The sequence below is a fragment of the Manis javanica genome, chromosome 17, assembly GCF_040802235.1.
Source record: "Manis javanica isolate MJ-LG chromosome 17, MJ_LKY, whole genome shotgun sequence".
NCBI classification, from domain to species: Eukaryota; Metazoa; Chordata; class Mammalia; order Pholidota; family Manidae; genus Manis; species Manis javanica.
Window position 1 is genome coordinate 51,847,792 of NC_133172.1, and position 25,307 is coordinate 51,873,098.

At 39.8% G+C, this 25,307-nt stretch overlaps 1 protein-coding gene across 3 annotated transcripts in view; it reads left to right on the top strand.

Annotated features, from left to right (window-relative positions):
* PHLPP2 (PH domain and leucine rich repeat protein phosphatase 2) overlaps positions 1-25,307 on the top strand; it is a 71,112-nt gene that overhangs the window by 31,222 nt on the left and 14,583 nt on the right. For all 3 annotated transcript variants that reach the window (XM_037025412.2, XM_073225942.1, XM_073225941.1), the window contains exons 4-12: positions 2,124-2,314; positions 11,958-12,083; positions 13,432-13,586; positions 15,355-15,501; positions 15,849-16,079; positions 17,199-17,401; positions 20,403-20,463; positions 23,574-23,669; positions 24,955-25,110. In XM_037025412.2, the coding sequence (XP_036881307.2) occupies positions 2,124-2,314; positions 11,958-12,083; positions 13,432-13,586; positions 15,355-15,501; positions 15,849-16,079; positions 17,199-17,401; positions 20,403-20,463; positions 23,574-23,669; positions 24,955-25,110 (1,366 nt within the window). The remainder of the gene's footprint in view (positions 1-2,123; positions 2,315-11,957; positions 12,084-13,431; positions 13,587-15,354; positions 15,502-15,848; positions 16,080-17,198; positions 17,402-20,402; positions 20,464-23,573; positions 23,670-24,954; positions 25,111-25,307) is intronic.

Genomic DNA, 25,307 nt, shown 5'->3' on the forward strand with positions numbered 1-25,307 from the left:
TGGCTCTGCTGAGCCCAGCGCATTTCTATATGAACTTTAGGATCAGTTTGTGAATTTCTGCCTAGATGGCAACTGGTATTTTGATAGGGATTGCACTGAATCTGTAAATCAGTTTGGGGTGTTGTGCTATCTTAACAATATTAAGATTTCTAACCCATGAACACTGGATGCCTTTCTATTTATTTGGGTCATCTTTAACTTCTTTCAAATATGTTTTGTAGTTTTCAGTGTATAAGGTTTACACTATTTTCATGGTATTCTTTTGATGCTATTGCAATTATAATTGCTTTCATAATTGCACTTTTGAGTTTATTGCTCACTCATAGAAATACAATTGATATTTTTTTAAATCTTACATCCTGCAACCTTGCTGAACTCATTTATTAGTGGATCACTTTAAATTTTATACAAGATTATATCATTTGCAAATATAGTTTTTTTCTTTCTTTCCAGTCTGATACTTGTTTTGAATCTGTAAATTTGAGGTAAATAGGGACATCTTCAGACATGTCTAGCAGGCAATTGGTTATAAATCTGAACTGAAGGAAGATTGAGGCAGGAGATAGAAATTTGAGGACCTATCAACATATGAATTACTCAGTTTTAGGGATTAGAAGCCAGATTGAAGAAAATAGAGTAAATAAGAAGTGAGGTAACAAATGTAACTGACACAGAAGCACAAATAAGAAGAAAAGTCTCAAAAGGGCAAACTCAAAATACAGAGTTTCTCAGAATATAGTTTGTGGACTGTCTGAATTTAATTACTTGAGGGTACTTCTTAAAACTACCTTTTCCTGTGTTCCATCCCGGACCCTCTGAATTAGACTCTCTGTGGATTGGTCTTGGCGTTCTTCATTTTAAGATAATTCTCAGATAATCCTTGAGTGCATAGGAATTGGAGAAACACTGAACTAAAGGAATTTTACAATTGAGACTGAGAGGGAATGGAAGAAAACTTGATTGCTTTTGTAGCTCTGATAAAAACAACAAGGTGGGAGGAGTTGAAGGGTGAGAAGAGAGAACAACTGGACTCCTTGAGGAAGTGGAATTTAGAATATAGACGAAAGGACTGACCTACAGTTGGAGAAATGGCTCTCTGTGTATCTAGTGTTAACATATGATGTTATAAACCTTTAAAGTAATCTAGCCCATTTACTCATATTACATGTGGGAAACACACAGTTAAAAAGGCAAAGTGATGCTCAAGTTTTTGTAATCGTATAATAATACTGAGTGCAACCCAGTTTTCTCAATTCCCAGTGAATTGCTGTTTGCACACCTCTTACTATTGCTGCTCCTGTTCATTTCTGTTTAGTTACATGTCTGTTTTCAGTAGTGCTTTAACCAAGAATATCTCTCTGTTCAGTGTATCACAGGCATATAAAGATTTCTAATGGGGAGGAGGGTGCCAAAAGAAAGAGAAGCTCTTGTGTGTACATTTCAACTTCTGCCACCATGATGGGGATAGATTGAAATACCAGCCATAAGCTTTTCCTCACAAGTAGTAGAAAGATGAAGGATTGAGTACAAAACTAGAGTACTCTCATAATCATTAATTTCTTCCTTCTGGAACAGATAATCATAACATAGTGGCTCTCATTGCATACTACTTTTATACCTAAAACTATGCTTAGTACTTTGTATCCATCATCTTAAATTTTTTAAAAGAACTCCATGAAGATAGGTGGTATTAAGATACAAACTGTACAAATGAAGAAGTCCGGCTCAGTGAGATATAAAATAGTTCAAGGAAACAAGAGTGAGTGGTAGAACCAGGATTTGAACTTGAGTCTGAATGTGTGACTCCCAAGTCCATGATCTTAACCACTCTTCCATAAGGTCTTTCTCTGTTTATATGGGAGATACAGCTTTTGGAAGAAGGATTAACTGGCATTCAAAGTAAAATCTTGCTCTCTAGATCCAAACCATAGTACTCCCACTATGTAACTTCAGTGATGGGTAACATTTTAGGACTGATATCATATTTGGTAATTCTTACATTGCTTGGTTATGTACATTTATAAATAAGGCATGCTGAATGTTGATGTAATACTTTCTTTTTCCCTTTCAGTATTCTTACACTACTTTAATTGGTGGCTTCTCAAGTACTGTTTCCTTTTCAGAAAAACCATGCCAGGTGGACCACCTGGACCGAATCCTTCTATCTGGAATCTATAATGTGCGCAAGGGAAAGACCCAACTGCACAAGTGGGCTGAGCGCCTAGTCATCCTCTGCGGCACCTGCCTCATCATTCCCTCAGTGAAGGATTGTCAGACTGGAAAGGTGCACATTTTGCCTCTGGTTGGAGGAAAGGTATGACTCACAAAGATGAATTAGTCTTCACTTGAGCATCTTAATTTAAAAAAATTATACATGATTTTTATAGTTTTTTCCACATCTTTTCAAAGAAGCCAACGTGAGTATTATTAAAGATTATATCAAAAAGTTTGTGTTTTAGAGTTTGCTTAGGTTTAAACAAAATTAATTGACCCAGGCTAATTTAAGCATAAAACAGGTTTATTTATGTCACAGACTTCCTGGGAGGTACAAAGGCTATCCATTCCCCAATGCAGAATCCATTTGTGGAAGATACCCTGCTTCCACTGCTAGGCCCGGGATGCTGGCACTGGAAACACCAACAGTAGACAGAGGATACTAACATTATAGGCTCCTTTGGAAACTAGAAGTAGCTTCTAGCGTCCATCACCAAAGTAGATTCTTGCCGGTTTCTCCTTTTTCTCCATTAGACCAAAATTCAGAGTCTGGGGTAGTCAGAAACCCCTATCCAGCAGCCAGGGAAGTATGCCACTCCCTGTATCTGTTCTAGAGAGTTTCCCGTCATAGGAAAGGACACAGATCAGTTTCAAGTCAGTCAAATAGAATAAGATGACTGGAAGCATGTATGTTCATATGAATATGAAGCTATACATAATTTTATTTTGAATTTTGAATATCATAAAATTGTCTGGATTTAAGAGAACTTCTAGACAAAATGACTGAATTCATGCTTTGAGACATCTGATCTGATCCAGATGCATAGCAATATAGATAAAATAAATATATTTAAAAGGTAAATATAAAGTCATAGCTGGGCTTAGGAATGTTAGAATGGAAATGTAAGTAGTGAGCAAGTCTGGATCTGAGGGCCTACTGGGCTCTGGGTCTGAAAGGTTGTGGCAACCCAAGAGATCAGCTGCTTTAAGTATTTGGGTCTAAAAGTATTCAGCTCATGTTAGAGAAGCTGGCCCAGGCTTATTGCTTGGAGTGAGGAGATGAGTGGTGCTCTGTGCTGAAAAAAAAAGAAGGCAATCAAGCTGTAGAAAAATCGTCCAAAAACCAAAACCAAAAACCACTGTTAACCACTGACTACAACCACGAGTTGTTTCTAGCTGTGGTCCTAAAGAGGCAGGAGGACCCAGCTGTATGGCCTGTGACCAGGAAATGAACAAACCCCCACTGGCTTAATGAATGCATGTGTATAAGCCAGTATCAACCATGGGGCAGGAACCTACCACTACCAATATGAGACCTGGCTCAGGTCTTGGGACTGAAGGACAGAGTGAAGAAGTTAAATAAAATTTCTTCAAAAGAAGAAGGTGAGTGAGGAGAGGGTTCCTCTGTTGCATCACTAGTAGATTAAATTTTTGTTCAGGATGACAGTATGACTAAGATTAAAAAAAAAAAACAAAAAAAACCCCTCCCCAACCTCCCTTGTAGATAGTGATGGCTAGTAGATATAAACAAAAGTTCCCAGGTGGGACTTCTCGGAAAACCCTTTAAAATGGGACAGACATGACTGGCTTGACTCTTTGCCTACCCTTCCTTCCTTTATGGAACACAGTCCCGCCGTGTTGGAGGTGAGCAGTCATATATGGTAACCGGGAACTGCGTGTACCTGAGGGTGGCCATCTGGAAGGCAGAAGACTCCTGGGCCCTGAAGGCGTGGAGTTCCTGTACCAATCCTGGACTGATTCTCATTTTCTTTAAGCCACTGCTTTACAGCTCAGTGTAATGAACTGATTACTGGAGAAATTCACATGTAAAAAATGTAAAAGAGCCCTTAAGGGAGATGCCATTATACATCTAATAGGATTCCAGAGATGAAAGTAGAGCGCAGAGAAACAGTATCTAAAGAAATAATAGTTGAAATTTTTCTAGAAGTTAAGGTAAACATGAGTGTTAAGATTGAAACTACATTAGGTACTAAGTAGGATAAATAAAGATACAACTGCATAGTCGAACATGAGGACAAGAGCAAATCATAAAAGCTTTCAGAGAGAAAAAGATGCCCAATAAAGAATTGACAAGCTGAGAACAGTCTTCATTTCATCAAAGAATATACTTCTAAAAATGACCACCAAAAAAAAAAAGAGAGAAACAACAAAGGAAAGTAAACTCAAAGGGAAGGCATGAGATATAAGAAACAGTAACAAGTGCAGACATTGATAAAGTATGGTGGTAAATTTAATTGTGATTAAATTTTTCATATTTTTAACATAAATTTAAATTACTAAAGTTGAAACTACCCTGAATTGATACTCAAGATGTGGTGGGTATGTTCAGTAAGTAAAGTGTGATGCAGTCTTGGGATAAGAAAGTAGAAACACTAGATAACTTTAAAACTTTACTAGAGAAATTGTCAAGTATGAATTTAAGAAATGTTAAGGGTAATCACTAAAAGTAGAGGGTGTCGCGACCCTTCAGGGACCGAAGCAACACGCCCAAGGTCTTGATTCTTCTCTAGGCTTTATTGTCTAATCTCTCGTGGCGGTTACAGCAGTTGTCGGGAAGCTCTTCTCCCTCCCGGCAGGCTCCCTTATATTCAGTCACCCAACCAATCCGGGACAGTATCATGCGTGACCTTTAAGTGGATAGGTGTCACGCACCACTCTAAGCGGGCAGCACGAGCTGTGCACGGGTACGGAAGTCTGCTGGGCCAATCCCCAACAGGGAAGAGGGGGAAGGGTGGTGAGCAGGAAGCAGGCACCATCTTTAGGGCGTTGTCCAGCTAGAGTGGGGCTCAGCCTCGGCCGTAGGCCGGGCCCCCACATGTCCCCCTTTATTGTTTTATAACCCAAGGGCTGTCGGGATCATGCCTGTCTTAGGTTGTCCGGAGTCTGCGGCATTCTTACCCGTCCTCAGGCAACAGACAGCTTAGGTCTGCGCCCTGTCTTAGGTTGATATGCGCAGCTCCCTATCTTACCCGTCCTTGACTACTGATCCAGCATAAGCCATACTCTAGGGGAGATGCCTTCCTCTAGCGCTGCCATGGCCTGCAACAGGACCTTCCGTTCTCCCTGTTGCTGTTTTTGTATGGAACAGACTTTCCTCCCAACCAGGAGGAGGCCCACAATTAGCAATATTCCTATGACACCTAGACCTGACCAGGCTTTGGTGGCGTTTTAACACAGCTTCAGCTATTTGAGCTACGGAGCAAAATTTCTAACCATAGCTGAGTGGTGAGCTCGTCAAGGTCACTGGACCAATTTGTGGTTAACATCTTGCGTAACTGTCTGGACAAGTTGGCAGCTTTAGAATACCAGTAATACACCCTCATATACGCAGCCCACAGACAAAACCTCCCCCAAGAGGTCCAGTTGTTCTTGAAGAAGGTTCAGTGGCCTGGGACAGACCATTCAGCATCTCTGCCGTAGGAATGGTGATAGCGTGGCGGTGGCTGCAGCTGCAGCTCGGCTCCGCCGTCGCCTGCTGTAGGATCCACGGCAGGAGCAGAAGCAGTGCGATCATCTTGTACCTCTGCTCCGGGGTTTTCCACTCTGTGTATCTGGCCCTGTGGAAAAACACAAACCAAGCCTCGGGTCCAGATTATCACTGGGTCCGGGCCTTTCCATGTTCCTTCCAACACATCCTTCCACAAAACTTTAGGCATGTGTTTTGGATTGGATTGTTGGCTGTGCCACTCTGCTGCACTGTGACCATTTTTGTCCAGTGTTCTAAAATCTTCTCCTATTCCCCCTTTTTGTTTATATAAGGCATTCTTGAGGGTGAGGTGAGTGCGTTCCACCATACCCTGACCCTGAGGGTTGTCTCTAGCTCCCTGCTGCTCTCATGACACAAAAGGATGTCATCCATATAATGATAGATGATTATCAGGGGAAACTGTTTCCTGACAGTTTGTAAGGCCTTCTTTACATACACATGGTGGGGCTATTAGCCATGCCCTGTGGCAATAAACCTTTGACAGAAACAGTCTTTGATATCTATCACTATTGAATTCCATCCTCTGGGCAGGGCCACAGGGAGAGGAAGGCCTAATTGTACAGGTCCCATAAACTCCATCTGTCTGTTCACTGCCCTGAGATTATGGAGTAATCTCCACTTGCCAGACTTTTTCCTAATTACAAAAATAGGTGTGTTCCATGGCGAGGTAGAGGGCTGGAGGTGACCAGCTGCTATCTGTTCTTGTACTAAAGTGTGGGCTGCTTCCTTCTTTTCTTTGGTGAGGGGCCACTGAGGTACCCACACGGGCCTTTTTGACTGCCATGTTATTTCTATAGGCTGTTTTCCCTCAGTGGCCCCGAAGAAAAATCCAATCCTGGTCCTCCAGGCCCTTTGGGCGGTCTCCCTGCTAAAAGGATTGGTTGTTCTTTCCCTTGGAGATCCTTCCCTAGTCCTCTAGTGCCCGCGTACCCCTGTCTTTTCATTATGGCATTAGACTGCTCACTGTAAAAAGTCTCTGTGGTTAGTTTAACTCTGCTATTAAACCTGTTCTCTAGCTCGTCCCCCGAAAGTTCCCCGTCTTCATCCTCATCAGATGGCAGTCCCTGTTCAGATCCCCCTTCCAATGCCTTTGCGAAGGCATGCTCTTCTTGTACTTCCTCTAATATTTCCTCCCCCTCTTGGATGGCCTCTCGGCAGCTTGGCTTCTGTCCCTTCAGGCAATTTTTTACTTGACCCCAAATAGGGATTGTACTTTCAGTTTGCTCGCCGATCCACTCACCCTCCTCGGTTCCCTCTCCCAGTCTGGCCTGCCGACCGAACGGCGTCCAGCGAAGTTCCTGAAGAGTTACAAGCTCTACTTCATCGGCAGGCGCCAGGGTCAGCGGATCAGATCACGACAAGGTTTAGCAATTCCCGGGGTTCGGCACCACTTGTCGCGACCCTTCAGGGACCAAAGCAACACGCCCAAGGTCTTGATTCTTCTCTAGGCTTTATTGTCTAATCTCTCGCGGCGGTTACAGCAGTTGTCGGGAAGCTCTTCTCCCTCCCGGCAGGCTCCCTTATATTCAGTCACCCAACCAATCCGGGATAGTATCATGCGTGACCTTTAAGCGGATAGGTGTCACGCGCCACTCTAAGCGGGCAGCACAAGCTGTGCACGGGTACGGAAGTCTGCTGGGCCAATCCCCAACAGGGAAGAGAGGGAAGGGTGGTGAGCAGGAAGCAGGCGCCATCTTTAGGGCGTTGTCCAGCTAGAGTGGGGCTCAGCCTCGGCCATAGGCCGGGCCCCCACAGGGGAAAGAGAATATAAAAAATTCTGAAATACTAAAAGACAGGCAGGAAAAGAGAAAAGGGAACAAAATAACATGATAAATTATCAAAAAAAATATAGTGATAGAAATAAATCTAAAATAGTAATCACAATAATTGTTGTCAGATTGTTACTTAAAATCCTACGACTTGCTGTTTATAAGAGAATACCTAAAATTTAAAAGAGAAGGTTAAACATAAAATGATGGAAAAATTATACTAGTCTATTAGGAACCAAAAGAAAATCAATGTGGTTATCTTAATGTTGTATGAAAGTTTGTATGTGACATTAGGCTTGTATCCAGAATATGTAAAGAACTTCTACAACTCAGTGATAGAAAGAAAAATGACCTAGTAAAAGACTGGGCAAAATATTTGAATAGCTCTTTTACCGAAGAAGATATATGGATAGCAAATAAACACATATAAGATTCTCAACATAATTAATCATTAGAGAAATTTACATTAAAATTATAGTGAGATATCACATACCACTAAAATGATTCAAATCAAAAGAATGGTGAACGCCAAGTTTAGCAAAGGTGGGGAGCAACTGGAATGCTCATACATCATTGTGGGAATGCAGTCACTTTGGAAAATAGTTGTTCATTTCTTATAAATTAAACATGCTTGTCAAGTGATCCAGAAATTCTGCTAGATATTGAAAAACATATGACTTTACAAAGACTTTAAGTGAATGTTCATAGCAGCTTTATTTATTTATAATTGCCCCAAACTGATAACAACCCAAATGTTCATTGAGTAGTGAATTGATAAACAAATGTGGCATATCTTTACATGGAATACAACTGAGCGATAAAAAAGAATGCACTGTTGATACACATGAGAACAAAGATATATCTCAAAAGCATTGTTCTAACTGAAAGAGGCCAAGTACAAAGGTCTCTTTATGATTCCATTTATATGAACTAATAAAAAAGACAAAAAACTAGTGATACAAAACAGATCTGTGGTTGTCAAAGTATAGAGGGAAAGGACTGACAAATTTTGGGGGTGATGGGGTTACACAACTACATTAGTTTATAAAAACTCATCAGATTGTTTGCTTAGAATTAGTGATGTTTTTAAAAAATCAAGAATTTTATGGAAATTTACTTCAATAAAACTTGCCTCCCAAAAAAGAACTTTAATGCAAATGCAGTAGAGATAAAAGAGGCCCACTACAAAAGGATGGGTGGAACATGTCACCATGAATACTTAATAATTCCAAAGTTGTATATATGTTACAGTGTAGTCTCAACATATATAAGCAGAAGTTAACATAATTACTCAGAGAAGTTGACAAATTAACTTCCAGTGGGAGATTTATGAAGCTTTCTCAGTATTTGACATTATAGACTATATTTTTCTGAGTCAAATAGTTAAAAGATGGTTCTAAACAGTATCTATTCAGTAAGATCCTTTATTTTGAGGTAGATTCATTCAATTGCAGTGATTTATTACTAATAAAAACATGGTCATGTTGTGAGCATCACAATTGAATGTTATCAATATTTAATTTTATTGGGTCTTTTAAAAATTGTTTTCTGCTTGAAGAATGTGTGTTTCTACCACTTGAGTCAATCTTTACTTGGTGTCAGGACCGTAATGATTTATGAGTATAACTGAAGTTTCCAGCTGACTTAACAAGATTCAGTAGCTGTGACATACCAAAGTGAGATGTCAGACAAAGATGTAAGTAGTATGAAAAGACTTCATCCTCATCAAAGCTGTATTTTTTGGGTTATTGGAGTTTGGAGGAGCATTTCTTTGAAGAGATCCTTTGTGCTAGGAATCCAAATAGGAATGGGGGAGGTTTCTGCCTCTTCCCTCAAACCTAGTGAAAGAGGTTTCACCGGGACTTGAAAGAGCTTGATACGGGTCCCCTGCAGTGAGGGGGACACAGCAGACTAGTGTCCTGCCTTCTGACCAGAAAGTCTTGTGGCCACCTGGGTGCTTTGGTGGTAGAATGAAGTGCCCCAGCTTGTGTGTTGGGGTCACTGCGTACTCCTTGGCTTTGTTAGTAGTGACCCAAGTGGACTGAGAGAGAGTGAGAGCCATTGGGTGGATGGGAGGGTGGGTGGATTCTCTTAGCATTTGTCCAGTAGGGCCACGTGGAGGGGCAAACAGGCTTCACTAGAGGACAGACTGTAAGTGGAGCAGAATCCTTCAAGTCTGAGGAGGGAGTGGTCAACTACTAGAATGGCATCCATTAGCCAGGTCAGGGATTTGAGTGAGAAGCCATCATTGGTTGGGTTAGTGTGAGGGGCTATTCAAAGAACCCTCAAAGGGACCCTTGAGGAAAAGCATCCCCTTTAAAATCTGGTAGACCCAGAGCATAGGAAGTCAGGTTATGATTTGTGTTAGTCTAGTAAGAACCTCTGGGCTTGTATGTTCCCTGTCCTTCTTCCTCCTACACTGCAACACTGGAGGGGGTCAGAAATGGCATCTAGTCCTGTATCCAGTCAGTAAGGGAGGAGGTGAGTCCCAGAAACAGTCCAGGGCACCCCTTGCAGATAAACAGCCACCTCCAGTGTGCTCTGGTGTTGGGGAGAGGGTTGGAGCAGTCTTACCTTTGCAATGGAAACTGGCTCCTCACCATGTTGGGCCTGGAGACTTTCCTGTTCTGAAATACAGCCCCATTCTTGCATCACAAGGACTAGACCTGCCTGCTGTGCTGGGAATGGAGAGAGTTTGCACACCTTGCTCCTTGACCCCTTAAGGTCTTTGCTCCTGTGTTACCTCCTTGGTGAGTTCTCCTTGACGACCATATTTGTAATTCATACCATCCACCCTGCTCACCTCCAAGCCCTTACCCTGCTTTAGTTTTCTTTGTATTACTTATTGTATCTTTTTTGTTGTTGTTGTTATCATTAATCTACAATTACATGAAGAACATTATGTTTACTAGGCTCCCCCCTTCACCAAGTCCCCCCCACAGTCCCCATTACAGTCACTGTCCATCAGTGTAGTAAGATGCTGTAGAATCACTACTTGTCTTCTCTGTGTTGCACAGCCCTCCCCATGTCCCCCCCCACATTATACATGCTAATCATAATGCCCCCTTTCTTTTTCCCTGCCCTTATCCCTCCCTTCCCACCCATCCTCCCCAGTCCCTTTCCCTTTGGTAACTGTTAGTCCATTCTTGGGTTCTGTGCTTCTGCTGCCGGTTTGTTCCTTCAGTTTTTCTTTGTTCTTATACTCCACATATGAGTGAAATCATTTGGTACTTGTCGTCTTTCTCCGCCTGGCTTACTTATTGTATCTTATATCATGTTATGCTACATTATGTCAGTTTTGGTGTTAGAGTATTTTTCTCCCCTCAAATATAAACTCCACCGAGGGCAGGGGTTTTGTTGTTCTTTCCCCTGCTGTGTCCCCAGCACCCAGAACAGTAGAGTGTACTCATTCAACAAATGTTTAAAACTGAGACTATTATGTGACTTAAAGAGTAATAAATTTACTTGTGATTATGCTCTGTGAGTCTTACTCCTTCAACATAATTGTTAAGTATGTATTCCTTTGCTTTTTCTAAACAGCTTTATTGAGGTACAGTTCATGCACTATATAATTCACCAATCTACAGTGTATAATTATGTGTCTTCAAGTATATTCAGAGTTGTGCAGTCATTACCATAATGAACTTTAGAACATTTTCATAATCCTGAAAAGAAACTTGTACTTCTTAGCCATCATCTCTCCATTCCTTCCCTAGCCCTAGGCACCTACTAGTCTACCTTGCATCTCTATACAGATTTGCTGATTCTGGGCATTTCATATCAATGGAATCATATAATATATGGTGCTTTGTGACTGGCTTCTTTCACTTAGTATATAATGTTTTCAAGATTCACAACATGTAGTGTATATCAATATTCTATTCCTGTTTATGGCTGAGTAATATTTCATTGTATGGCCAGTACCACATTCTGTTTATACATTTACCGATTGATACACATTTAGGTTGTTTCCACTTTTTGACTCTTCTGTATGAATCATGCTGCTATAATTCATGTACAAATGTTTTCAGTTCTCTTAAGTACATACCTAGGAGTGGAATTATTGAGTCATGTGGTTAGTCTATGTTTAAACCTTTTGAGGAAGTGCCAGACTTTCTCCAAAGTGGCTGCATCATTTCACCTTCCCACAAGCAGTATATGAGGGTTCCAGTTATTCCACATCCTTGCTAATAATACTGTTTACTGAACATTTGTTACTGTGTTTTTGATTTTAGCCATCCTGTTGGCTGTGATGTAGAATCTTGTGCCTTTGATTTGCACTTAACTAATAACCTAAGAATGTTGACCATCATTTCATGTGCTTAGTGGTCATTTCTGTCTTCTTTAGAGAAATGTCTATTTCAGATCCTTTGCCTCTTTTCTTAAATTGAGTTATTTGTCTTGTTACTGTCCTTTGTTTTTTGACTGGGATTTTTTTTTTTCTGGTTTTCTTCCATCCTCTTCAGGTAGAAGAAGTGAAGCGACGGCAGTACTCCCTTGCATTCAGCTCTGCTGGAGCCCAAGCCCAGACCTATCATGTCAGCTTTGAGACTTTGGCTGAGTACCAGAGATGGCAGCGGCAAGCATCCAAGGTGATAAGCCATCCAACAGCCTGATGCAGAAATAACAATGTAGAGGCCCAGTTAAAAAGTGTTTTGAAACTGAACTTATTACCCAAAGAGCCAGTTACAATTCTTGTGCATGTTACTCCATCTAGGTCAGTCTGAGTATCTAATGAATGAAATTGTGGAATTCTGCCAAGTCGTTAACTTATTATTTATATTTGCATAATACAGTGCTTCCAGAAGTGTTCTCACAGGCATTCACCTTTACACTGTCATGGTGACGAGGGTAGGGCCTTGAAAGAATTAAGACATGAGATTCAAATGACTTTCCCTCGACTTTCCCACAGCTGTCAGTCATACGTGGAGCCATTCCCTAACTCACAGCCATGTTTATTGGTCTGTACATATTTAGCACAGTTTTGATGAACCACTTCAGATTCAAACTTATTGATGGGACATGACCTGCGAGCCTGTCACAAACCATTATTCCTTATGCTGAGGATAATCGGCTTTTCAGCATAATTTCTGCTTTTTTTAGTCTTTAAAATGAAGTGCTCTAAAATTGTATTGCAGTTTCCAAATTCTCTTGTTCTCCTAGCCATCTTTGCAGAATTTTAACACATTTTTCTTTATGGAGCCAAATAGTTGCATAAAGGATTGTTTCACTATAGTGACATGCTGTCAAAATATGAATGACTTTTCCAGTCATACTTTGTTCAGTTTTTTAGACTCATTTTTACAACCCATGTTTTATTACCATGCTGTTATAGAAATATACACCTTGTTTTGGTTTTATTGAATTTTCTGTACTTACATAGTGATGGTAATAAAATCTGCTCTTAGTAAAACTAGCTTCAGTTGTAAGTAGCTATTCCATTCTTCTGACCTTTTAACTAGAAATTAGTATTTTCTGAGCACCTTTTTCATGCCAAGCAGTGTGCTCTGCGCTTGGTTATTTAATTCTATCCTCACAACTTAAAAAGAAACTACAGTAGTAAGTGGCAGAGCCTGTGTGGTTACAAAAGGTCATGTCTTTTGATATCACCCTGCCTCCCAAAGTTTTGTAGTTATTTTGAGTCATTTTAACTTCTTGCATGCATAAAATGTTAACTTTCCATCTTTGTGATATGTATTTTTTTATCTTTAATTTATGAACACTTTACAACTTATACCTTTGTGTTTTTCAAGCAGTTTATTGTTTTAGGAGAAAGCAAAAATGAACTGGTTTTTATAAATGAGCAATTGAATATCATTACATTTTTCCTTCTCCATATTTTCAGTCTGTGCCTTTTTGTGTCAGTGCCATTCCATCCAATGCTGGGGGAAGAGACATTCAGTGCTAGCTCAGACGGCCCTTCTCTTTGACCTTATTCAGGTGGTGTCTCAGCGAATCAGTACTGTTGACCTGTCCTGTTACAGCCTTGAGGAAGTTCCTGAGCATCTCTTCTACAGTCAAGATATCACCTACCTCAACTTGCGACACAACTTCATGCAATTAGAAAGACCAGGGGGCCTTGACACTCTCTACAAGTAAGTGGAGAACAGGTTTCCAGACTAACTTATGAAAACCAAATCATAATCAGTATCTTAGTGATTTGTACCTGTAGTGAGCATGCTTACCATCATATATATTTGAAAATTTCCCTTCCATTTTGAAGAGAAGGAAAAATTTTATTCACATAATTTTCCCACCCTCCCTCCCCCTACATAAAACAAAAGATAAATGTAAGTGTCCTGTTATGGTGGCAACGTGGAACTGCCATCGATCTGGAAGAGCTTTCCATGTAAGTCATTGTCAGTATGCCTGATTTGCAGCCAGTGTGAATTAAGAGTTTATGGGAAGGTTTTGAATCAAAAGTATCAAACTTAAATGACTTAAAGGAAATAGGCCTAATTTCAAGAATTCCCTCCCATGTTAGAGCTTTTATCTTTCCTTTGTACCTGCTACTGCCAACTTTCAGACTTTTCCTCAGTTGTGAAACCTCTCTTTTCTAATAAAGAAGCCATTTTACTCCTGAGGAACTGTGACCCATATATTTTTCCATCTCCTTTGTTAGAATATATTCTCCATTCATGCCCTCCACCTTTAAAAATGGATGGAAATGAGTAAATATGTGGTATAAGTAAATGCCTGGGCTTCTTGTGGGGAGAGGAGAAATTAGAAATTAAAGCATTTAAATTACATGGTGACTAAAAAGAGAATACATATTGAAATGACATATTTTACATACTTCCTTTATAACTAGATTTCTAAAATAATTTTCAGAAAGCACTGTGATTTTTATCTTACAAGTTTTACGAAGTTTTCAAGTATAAACCTATGTCTAGTAATGAGATTATTTCGATGATATTGGTGTATAAAAATAAAAACAAGGTATCATTTTAGTAAGTGGGTTTCTAGAATTCCTTTTTGAGTCACTATCTAGTTTGAGGGCTGGATTAGGATTTCTAAAGTCAAGGCACTCAAGCCAAAAAGAACAACCAGTACTCAAGGTCAGGACAGTTGGAAATCAAGGTTGAAAATTTGGAAGAGGAGCATTCGAGTGAGGAAACAGTGATTCAGATCTAGAAGCAGGTGCTATAGATCATCTTCATGGAGAACACCATCTTGCACTAGCATAGTAATGATGTATAATACTCCCAAGTAGAATTACTAGAGTGACTTCTATGGGTCCAATTTATGATAATATCTCTGGGTAAGACAGTTTAGATTCTTTTACTTCTAGGAACAAAAAAATGCTTACCAGAAGTATTAAAAATCACTATTTCATATTGTACATCAGATTACATTACCATAAAACCCAGGATCACTGTCAAACTTTTAAGCTCTAACTAGCCTGTTCATTTCAAGTGACATTTGAGCCAACGTAATTTCAATATGAGAAAAGAAGCTACTTATAATGGAGTTTGAATCTGCATGTTTGTTAGCTCTTCCTGTGTCTGTGAGTTGATTCATTGTTACAAGGCTTTTGTATATATCAAATTCAGAACTTTAATAAAGGAAAAGATTTCAAGCATATCCATATGACTTGATACAAAATCAGTGTACAGTACAAGCTTTCTTACAAGATTTTCTGCCTTTTTAAGGAGAAAAAAGAACTCCCATCCCATTAGACCTGGTTTCCTTGACAGCATGGACTGGGCAATAGTCATCTTAGTTCATCTTAGTATCTGTGCCACACACAGTTTTGGTATATAGTGAGTGCTCAATAAATATTTGTGAAACAAATTCTGTGATGGACATTTCAAATAGATTTCTTTCTCATTGAATAGTATAACTTGTGCCTTTTTTTTTTAGATTTTCTCATCTGAAGGGCCTGAACTTGTCTCATAATAAACTTGGGTTGTTTCCAGTACTGTTATGTGAGATTTCTACCCTGACGGAGCTCAACCTTTCCTGTAATGGATTTCACGACCTGCCAAGTCAGATTGGCAATCTACTGAAGTAAGTATCTGACTTTTACTAGACTCATCTTTCTCTTGCAGAATAAGGCTCTTGTCTGGCATTTGGAATGAAGGTAGTGCCGTGAGAGGACTCTAGTCAGCAGTGGCTGCTTACCTACAGCAGTGACTAGTCCCTCAGTTTCAACGGCACAGGCTTTGTTTGTGATGTTGGGGGGACCATCCATGTCATTGTGTATAAGTCCTCCTGTCTAGTCTCTGGATAGACTTAGGATGTTTCTCGTTGTTGGATTCCTAGTAAATTAGGTAAGTCAGAATCCATAATTCTAATTCTGTCCATTCCAATTAAAACCTTTCAGAAAATAGACTTATTTTGTTTTCTGCCTACAGTCTTCAAACCCTCTGTCTTGATGGCAACTTTCTGTCTACTTTACCTGAAGAACTGGGAAATCTACAACAGCTTTCCTCCCTGGGAATTTCATTCAACAACTTCAGTCAAATTCCTGAGATTTATGAGAAGCTCACTCTGTTAGATAAAATAGTTATGGCCGGAAATCAACTGGAAGTCCTAAACCTAGAAGCGCTGAACAGGATGAGCCATATCAAACATGTAGATGTAAGGTAAGGCCTTTCTCTGCCATATGGACCCCTGATGGACTTGTAATTTTCTCTTCATAAAGACTTCTTTAAGACATTTTAGAACAGTGTATATTTTCAAAGCTGTTTTAAAGTTTTGTTTCTCATTCAGGAGCACAGAGATTATGAACAAGGTAGGTATATCACATTATAGAGACCTTCAAATTGCCTTTGACAAAGGTTCTGATTTACCTTCCCAGCAACATTTTATGAGAGTTCCCAATTCCTCACACCCTTATTAATGTTGGATTTTAGCACTTTCCTTACTGTCGGTGTGGTAGAAAATAGTATTTCATTGTTTTTATCAACATTTATTTACTTATAAGTGATGTTGAGCATCTTTTTATATGCCTACTGGTAGTTTGTGTTTTTCTATAAATTGACCATTTTCCTGTTGAGTCATTGGTTTCTTTTTGATATCCCTTGTACTATCATTAAAATGTTAAAAGTTTTACTAAGTCTTTTTATAAGAGTTTTATTTTCTAGTTGTAATTTTTTCCTAAAGGAAGCTGGTAAAGGACACAAACTGGATGTTCTATCATTAAATCATATACTTGTATAGAAGAGAACTGAGAAGTCATTTTCTATAATTTGCCCTTGAACTATTCCATAAAGTTACAGATTATTCTCTGCTCTATTAGTTGCTGTCATATGAATCTCAGCACTAGACAGAGTAGGCAGAGCAACAGGAGGAAGGAAGTGTGGCCGCAGCCTCTTGGTCCTGGTGGGGCTCCGTGACTGCTTTGCTGTGCACTAACCCAAACACTTGTGTTCATCTTGTTCTTTTGTTCTTGTCCCTGTTTAGCTTTATTCAGTATTTGGATGTAGGTTTTAACTGTTTGTAGATATGGTCCCTTGTTTCTTTCTCTTTATTTAATTTGTATTATGTATTTGCCTATCTGGATTATATAACCTGGTTTATAAACAGAGCTCAAGGTACAGCTATCAGTAGTCATTAACTTAGTACCTTGCAAAATGGGGTAAGCAGTGAAATTCTCAAGTTGCTTACAAAAGAGAAAGGGATCATACCTCTCCTGTTTTTCTTTTGGTGAGCACATTTAGTAGAAGTTAGTTCTAATGATTTCCTTATTTCTGAATATTAAGGATGAACCATTTGAAAACCATGGTTACTGAAAATCTGGAGGGAAATAAATACATCACCCACATGGATCTGAGGGACAATCAGCTGACTGACTTAGATCTTAGCTCCTTATGTGGCTTGGAGCAGCTTCATTGTGAGCGGAACCAGCTGAGGGAGCTGACACTTAGTGGCTTCTGCCTTCGAACTCTCTATGCCAGTTCGAACAGTGAGTACCCTCTCCAGCCTCCTCTGTTTTTCTAACCCCTATCAGAGCATTCTAAGAACAATGGCATCTGTGGTATTCCTCAGCCACTCTGCAGTGGAGTTTGAGGTTCATTGAGGCCTAGCTTTCTCTGTTAAGTTTGCTGTCAACAGTTAAGTGGTTGAGATATGCATGAAAAGACATTGCAGGATGCTTTGAGATTCACTAAGTGAGCATAATAAGAGGCATTTTGCAAAATAATGGGTGGTTAGGAGGGTCAGCAAACATGTTCATAGTACCAGTAGTAGTCTAAAACTGGTTGGCAGACTATAATATAGCCCAGGGCCTAAATCTGGCCTGCCACCTGTTTTCCTATGGCCCACGAAGAATGGGATTTTTTACATTTTTCAATGGTTGGATTGAAAAAAATCGAAAGAAGAAAAATTTTGCCATGGAAAAGTTATATAAAATTCAAATTTCAGTGAATAGTATTTGATTGGAACACACCCACATTTGTTTACATATTACTGCTCTCATGCCATAGTGGGAGATTGAGCAGTTGTAAGACCATATAGCCCACAAAGCCTAAAATATTTACTAAATAATAAACCCTTTACAGAAAAAATTTGCCAGTCTCTAGTCTAAAACTTTATGCTGTCTCAGTTGTAGAATAATAAGCTCCTCAGCAGTGATTTGCGCAAGGAGTTTTTTTTTTTTTTTAACTTTAAAGGCCTCGTATCTGTTGAGGCCATTCTTTTTAGGGAGAGGCCTTCTTTACCAGAATTATAATTGTCTTTTTTGTGTTTAAAGAAGGTAAAGAAAAGATGTTCAGTATCACTAAGTGTAGGGGTATGCAAATTTAAATAATATCATTTTATACTCATCAGATAAAAAGAATAATGCTAAGTATCTTTGAAGATGTGGAGAAGCAGCAGCTCAGACACTGCCAGTAAGAGGATCAGTTAGACCCCCTTGGAGAGCAAGGTGAGGTAGCTAGAGAAGCCAAAGCTGCACCTAGACCGTGTTCTAGAAGTTCCCCTTCCTGAAATGGCTCCCAGAGACGCTCATATGTGCACAAGGAGATATGTACAAGAACGTTTGTTACAGCACTGTTTGAAACAGTGAAACAAATAAGAAAAAATGTGACTATTGATAGGAAAATGGGTAAGTTAACAGTGATGCATTTATACAATAGAATATTGCACAGCAAAGGAAGTGAATGTATTAAAGCTTTATGTATTAATACAGATAAATCTCAGAACATTTTTTGAGCAAAAAAAATAAAGTGCATAATTATATGTATGCTATGACAGTTACTTCAGATTTTCAAACACAAAAATGTCATCTTCTTAGCTATTAAGTGTGCCAAAACAGTATGAAAGATTCCATGGGAATGATAGAAATTATATTCAGGATGAAGTTTACTTCTTGGCATGTACAGTGTTTTAATTCTTTAAAAAAAAAAAGTGAAGATTTGTTAAAAGCTGGATGGATAGAGAGTGAAAGAGGGTTCATTATTTTACTCTCTTTTCTGTATCTCTAAAATATGTCATTAGGATAAAAGGTAAGAACTTCTCTTTCCATTGCCTTTTGTGTTGCAGAAGCTTCAAATAGTAGCTTAGATTGATTGCTTAGGTCAGAATAGTGTCAAAGCTTATGGGTGCTGACTTGTTCTATGAGATGGTGGTAGGTCTTATGCCATGGAAATATTTATTATTAGGCCCATTTTTCCATTCTTACCCTGAGATGCTGACTTGGTCTCTTGGAGAAGACCTCATTGACATCCATGCAGTCCTTAGTTAGCCAAGTTTCTATCACAGTAATGTACTAACTGAGGCTTCTTGAATTTAACTACCCTTTTTACAGAAAGCATCCTTAAAATGTACAACCTGGAAGAATTCACAGCAATACTTGCAGTTTTGACGCCTCTAAGTAAAAAACTCAGCTTCACAAAAGAAGTTAACACAGATGATCAGTCAGTATAGCAAAAAGCATTTCAGTTTCACTGGTCATCAGGAATATGCAAATTGAAATTTACTAGAATGACTAGAATGACAAAGACTAAAAATATCAGTGTCAGCTGTTGGGAATGTGAATTGGTACAGTCACTTGGAAAACTGTGTAGTATCAACTAAAGCTGGACATATTATACCCGACTCACCAGTTCATCTTCTAAGCTCATACTCAGCATATATGCTGTATGTATTAGTGCACAAAAGACACGGACAAAAATGTTCTTAGAAGCACTGTTCATAATAACCCCAAACTGGAAAAGAATTAAATGCCTATCAACTCAAAAATGAATAAATAAGTTGTGGTATACTCACATAAAAAATTTTATACAGCCATGAGAATGAATGAACTACAACCATATGCAGTGTGTGAACAGATCTCATAAGCACAGTGTGGAGTGAATGCAGCTGGACAAATTCTATATACTGTATATATCTGTTTCTATAAATGGACAAAAGTAATCTGTAGTGTTGGGAATCAGGATGGTGTTGCCCTCATGGGGTGGTGGCTGGAAGGGAAGACAAGGGAGTTTCTGGGCAGCTGGTGATGTTTCTTGATCTGCAAACTGGTTACACCATTGTGTTCTATTAGTTAAAATTCATTGACCTACACACTTAAGGTTATTGTACTTTTCTGTATTTGTTTTACTTTAATTGAAAGTTAAAATATTACCAGCAAAAACCCAACTATTAACTTTCTTAAGTTAAAAAGCTAAGTAATTACTGTTACCATTTAAGAACTGCCTGCCCTAGTGTGAACCCAGGGCAGTACGCAAGAGCCTTCAATTAGTTTTTGTATTTGGTTTTCAAATTGGGATCAGCAGTTAGAGTTAGTCAATGTGCATTTTACCCAGTGGTTTGTATCTTTAGTTCATCTCAGCAGATGTGTTCTCTTTGGTGATTTAATTAATCTAAGCCCTTTAATTCAATAAAACAAGCAATTTTCCCCTTGTTTGCTCTTAGCGACTTTCTTCTTTTGGACACCGTCACTAACACCTCTTCCTTTTGATCAGGGCTGACAGCAGTGAGTGTCTATCCAGTACCCAGTCTGCTCACTTCTCTAGAACTCTCCCGGTGAGTGCATCTCATGAGAGTGGTGGTGGTTTGGCTCCTAATATTTCAGCGATGTATATGGATACTTTGGTAGTTTGGAGGTACAAGAAATCTAAGTTTATTAGCTGGGTAACTGGGGAAAAAACGAAAGGATGAATCCAGGGGTAAGTTAAATGGCCATACTACCTAGTTAAAGGAAGGGTGTCTATGAATTACTCCCTCTTGAAGTCTGTGGATTTAGGATGAGATGTAAACAGAGAACACATTGCTCCCTTTGTGGCAGTAACTCCTTTTTGCCAGTTGGAATCATATAATTCCTGGTTTTTAGTGATTTTTTTAAATGGTATTTCCTACTTTTTTGATACTCTTATGACCCACATTGGTCTGATTTCCAGAGAGGTATTAATTCTGTCCAGGATTTTATTACTTATTTGGGTGATCAAGAATAAACATACCTGAGGTCTGCTTTCTTCCCTTCATTAATTTTAAGCATTCAGGATTCAGTGGTGGGGCTTTACAGTAGAGCGTTTGAAAATCAAACAAGCAGTTATAGGGCAGCGTCACAGGTGCTGCGATGGTGGAGTGCTGGAAGCAGGTAAAGGGGCATGGGCAGGGTCCTGTATGCGCAGGGTTGTTGCGAAGGTGAAGTGATACCATAAATGCAAAATATGTAGCATAGACCCTGCACAAGAGTCTCAAGAAATATTAGCATAATAGCAGGTTTCTTTTTGTTGCATTATTTTCATTATTATTATTAAGCTGTTATTATAGATGCCCTTCATTCCATTTCTTTCTGTCATAGCTTTCCAGCAAAGCCCAGCATGGATCAATACTGAGATTTACCTTCTCCACTAAACTCTATCATTGCTGAAGAAAATCATACAGACACCCCTATAAATCTACATTTCTGCCCTCATCTCGAGCTTCCCAGTCTTTTTTCCTGTCAGCTCCTTCAGTGCCATGGGCCCCGGTTCCAAATGCCTCAACTTCCCTCAACTGTACTGTCCCTTCTCCTCCTCTAGGGCTTAGCTTCTTGCTTGATTGAGAAAATAGAGGCCATCTGGGGTGATCTCCCTCAGCTTCCTAGCACTTCACTTAAATTCGTGTAGATTTGTATCCACTCTCGGCTTCTTGCCTCTGCTCAAGCTGTCCCAGCCCTCTGTGCCTCTGATCCCCCCACTGCTCTAGACCTTCTCTGTCAGTCATCTGCCGCCTCCCTCCTTGTGTGTTCACCGTCTTGTCCCTCTATATGTGACCTCATACCTGTTCTGTGTTAACAAAAATTCCCTTTATCTTGCAACCCCCAGCTACTACATACTCCTTCTCAAAGATTATTTGCATTTGTTGGCTCATTTTCCTTAGTTGCCATTTGCTTATCCCACCACAACTTACTTTAGACCTTCACTTATGGAACTTCTCTGTGTTAACACTGTTAATCTGGCTCTCTTTTCTTAAAACATGCCATTTGCTCAGCTGGCTAATATCTCATTTCTTTATGCCACTTCGACCATTCCTTCTGTCCCTTTTGTGAACTCCGCTTCCTCAGCTAGCTACTGAAAAGTCACTTATTTCAGGGTCTGGCCTTTGCTCACTACACTTCTCCCTTGACACAGCTCAGTTACTCCAGTGATTTCATCCACACTTAGTGTCCATGCCACTTGGATCAACAGCCCAGCACTCTTTCAGCCTCAGACCCATGTGTCCCATTTTCATACTGGATATCCCCACCTACATGTCTCCAAGTACCTCAGATATGTGCAAAATTGAGCTCATTACCCACCCTTCCACACTACCTTAACTTGTCTTGTGTCTGTCTCAGCCTTGGCAACATCATGAGACAGTCATATCCAGATGGACAGCACTATAAATTCACCATTTCCAACCTCTTTGGGAACTTACCAGTCCTTTCTCTGGTACGAGTTTCTCTCTGGTCTAGGCTAGAAGCCTGAAAGTCATCTTTGAGTCTTCCCTCTGCCCTGCTCCCATGTCTAATCTGTCTCCAAGTCATTTTGATTTTTGCTTTCTAAATATTTCTGGAAGCCCCGTCTTCTCTTGAATACCTAAATGAGTATTACCACTCACTTAGGCCCATATCATTACTTGTCTGGGGTTCTGTAACAGCTTCCTAATTATCCTTCCTTTTACCAATATAGCCACCTCAGCAGACCTCCATGTCCCCCAGAGCAAGCTACTTAAAGTGCTACACTGACACTGTCTCCCCACTGCTCAGACATCCCCCAGTGGTCCTCTGTGGTCTCCAGGACAGACTTACATCTTCCCAGCCTTGTTTCTTACCACTCTGCTCCATACCTGCTGCTCCAGCGTCACCAGACCGCTCATTCTTCTCCACACAGATCCTGCCATGTCCTTTCTTGCCTCTGTGCTCCAGCTCATGTTGTCACCTCTTCCTTGGAATGTCCTCCTCTTTTCAGACATTGTACAACATTTTTCAAATTCTGACCCAGATGTCGTATTTCTGAGGGAGCTTCCTTCAATCCTTGTCAGGTAAAGTGCTTCCTGCTCTAAGCCATCCCAGCAAGGTCTGTGTTTCTCATATGACACTCAGTTCATTCTTTCTCATCCTACTGATCAAATGACTGATAGATGCTTTGAGGCTTAGAGAAGCTAAGTAATATCTGAAAATACAACTCATTTTACTAACTGTCTGCCTGGTGCTCTACAAAATATGTGAATTCACATTCTAAATGGTTTGAAATGTTTCTCCCACTAGTCATCTTTTGTCCCTACTTCCTCACTTTTATTCATTTGATTCAGTTTCCCCAGAATTTGCTTCTCTTCACCCTGGTCACTACCTGTGGAAATCCTGCTGAGCTGCGACGGCTTGTTAAAAATGTCGCTTCTCTAATTAAGTCTTTCCTCTTCTCTCCCTCCCCCCATCACACCACACAGTGCACTCCTACAAGTTCATGTTTGTGCATTTGTCTCTCTCCACCTCTCTACCAACAGCATTCACTGAGCACCTGCTGTATTCCAGGTGGTGTATCAGCAATGCCGTGGGGAGAGCATTCCTCCCTCACGGGGCTCAAGGGCAAGTTCCCAGGTACATTACTGTCTAGTGAAATGAGTTCCGCTCATCCTCTTAAATGATGCCTTCTAAATATTTTCTGCAGAAACCTGCTAGAGTGTGTCCCTGACTGGGCTTGTGAAGCAAAGAAGCTAGAAATATTAGATGTGAGCTATAATCTTCTGACAGAGGTTCCTGTGAGGTATGTGTGGGCTAATGTATATGTTATGTATGTATGTTTTAATGTATGTGTTTGTATACATGTCTTTAATTATTTTCCTAGATTTGGGTTGCTTTCAGAAGTACTTCCTTTTGTTCAGTAAACATTGAGTACCTGCTGGGTGCAGGGCAGTGGGAAGCACTGTGAGGAGAAAAGTAATGGCTAATGCATACTCTTGGCCTGCAAGGAACTTAGTAAGTGGATAGTTGAGGTGACTTGCACACAGGTAACTGATAAAACGTAACGAGATTTGCTGGCCTAGGTTGGTGATATGATAGTGATAATAGATAATTTGTATTGGATGACCTGTGAGATGAACAGTGTTCTGTGGACTGTACTTTTATTACCTTATTTAGACCTTTAGCAACCATATATAGTTGCTATTGTCCTTATCTTCCAAATGATGAAAGTAAGGCTCAGAGTGGTTAGGTAACTTCCTCAAGGTCCCCTCTAACTAGGAAGTGTTGACATTTAAATGTATTCATTCTTAATACAAAGCCTTCACTTGTCATTTCTACACTGTAAAAATAAAATATTTTAGAAATTCAGAACTTTGAGTAATTGGAGAATGCTTCATGAAGAATGAAAATTTGAGTTGACTGGGGTTTGCTGTATGTGAATGGGGGGAAGAGAGAGGTGGAGTTTGGAGGAATGGTGTATTCAAAAGCACTGAGGTGTAAAATCTGTGGTTATCACCTGGTGGGATCTTTAAATTTAAACTAGAGGCTTTGCAGCATAGCAGCTACGAAGACAGCCTTTGGAGTCAGACCTTAGTTCAAATCCTGACTGTACCGTTCACTACATTCGTTGTGAGATCTTCAGCAAATCAAAGTCACTTAACCCTTCTGAACTTCATAGTTAAACAGCTAGCACATTTTGAGCACTGAATAGGTAGTAGTTTTTGTTATAATAAATTTTGTTATTATAATCAATTATATTAGTAAATAAATTCCTTGAATTTTTGGTGCAGTCTAGACTTAAAATCTGAATCTATTTATTCTACAAATAGTTTTCTGAATTTAGATCCGTTCTAGTTTTCTGGATTTAGATCCGTTCTGTGCTATTTGCTTTCATTAATTCACCTTTTCCCAGAATGATCTTAACAACTTCCTTGTGGGTGGTGAGTAAACATATGGTCCTGGCTGCTTTCTTGGCACAGGCACCACCAGGAAGAATATATTTCTATTAGTGTACTGATTTCAGTAAATAGCCAGGGGCAGAATCAGAAAGGAAGATTTACCCAAGTTTTTTATTTGCTTCCCCTTAGAATCCTTAGCAGCTTGAGCCTCAGAAAACTGATGGTGGGACACAATCGTGTGCAAGCCCTGCCTGTGCTGGTGGAGCACATCCCTCTTGAGGTGTTGGATGTTCAGCATAACTTGCTTTCCAGGCTGCCAGATACCCTCTTCTCCAAGGCCTTAAAGTAAGTACCATTGAGTCTGTAGAAGAGCAGAATTGTTGGCTAAACAAACTACACTGGTGTGGAGTGACCTTTGGGACTGTATTTAGAGTGTTTACCTCATAGTGTAGGTACGTGTGGAGACTTACTTGCAATTCATATGAAATAAAAGATGACAATTTTATGAGATAGTAATCTTCAACTCAACAGTTGAAGTGACC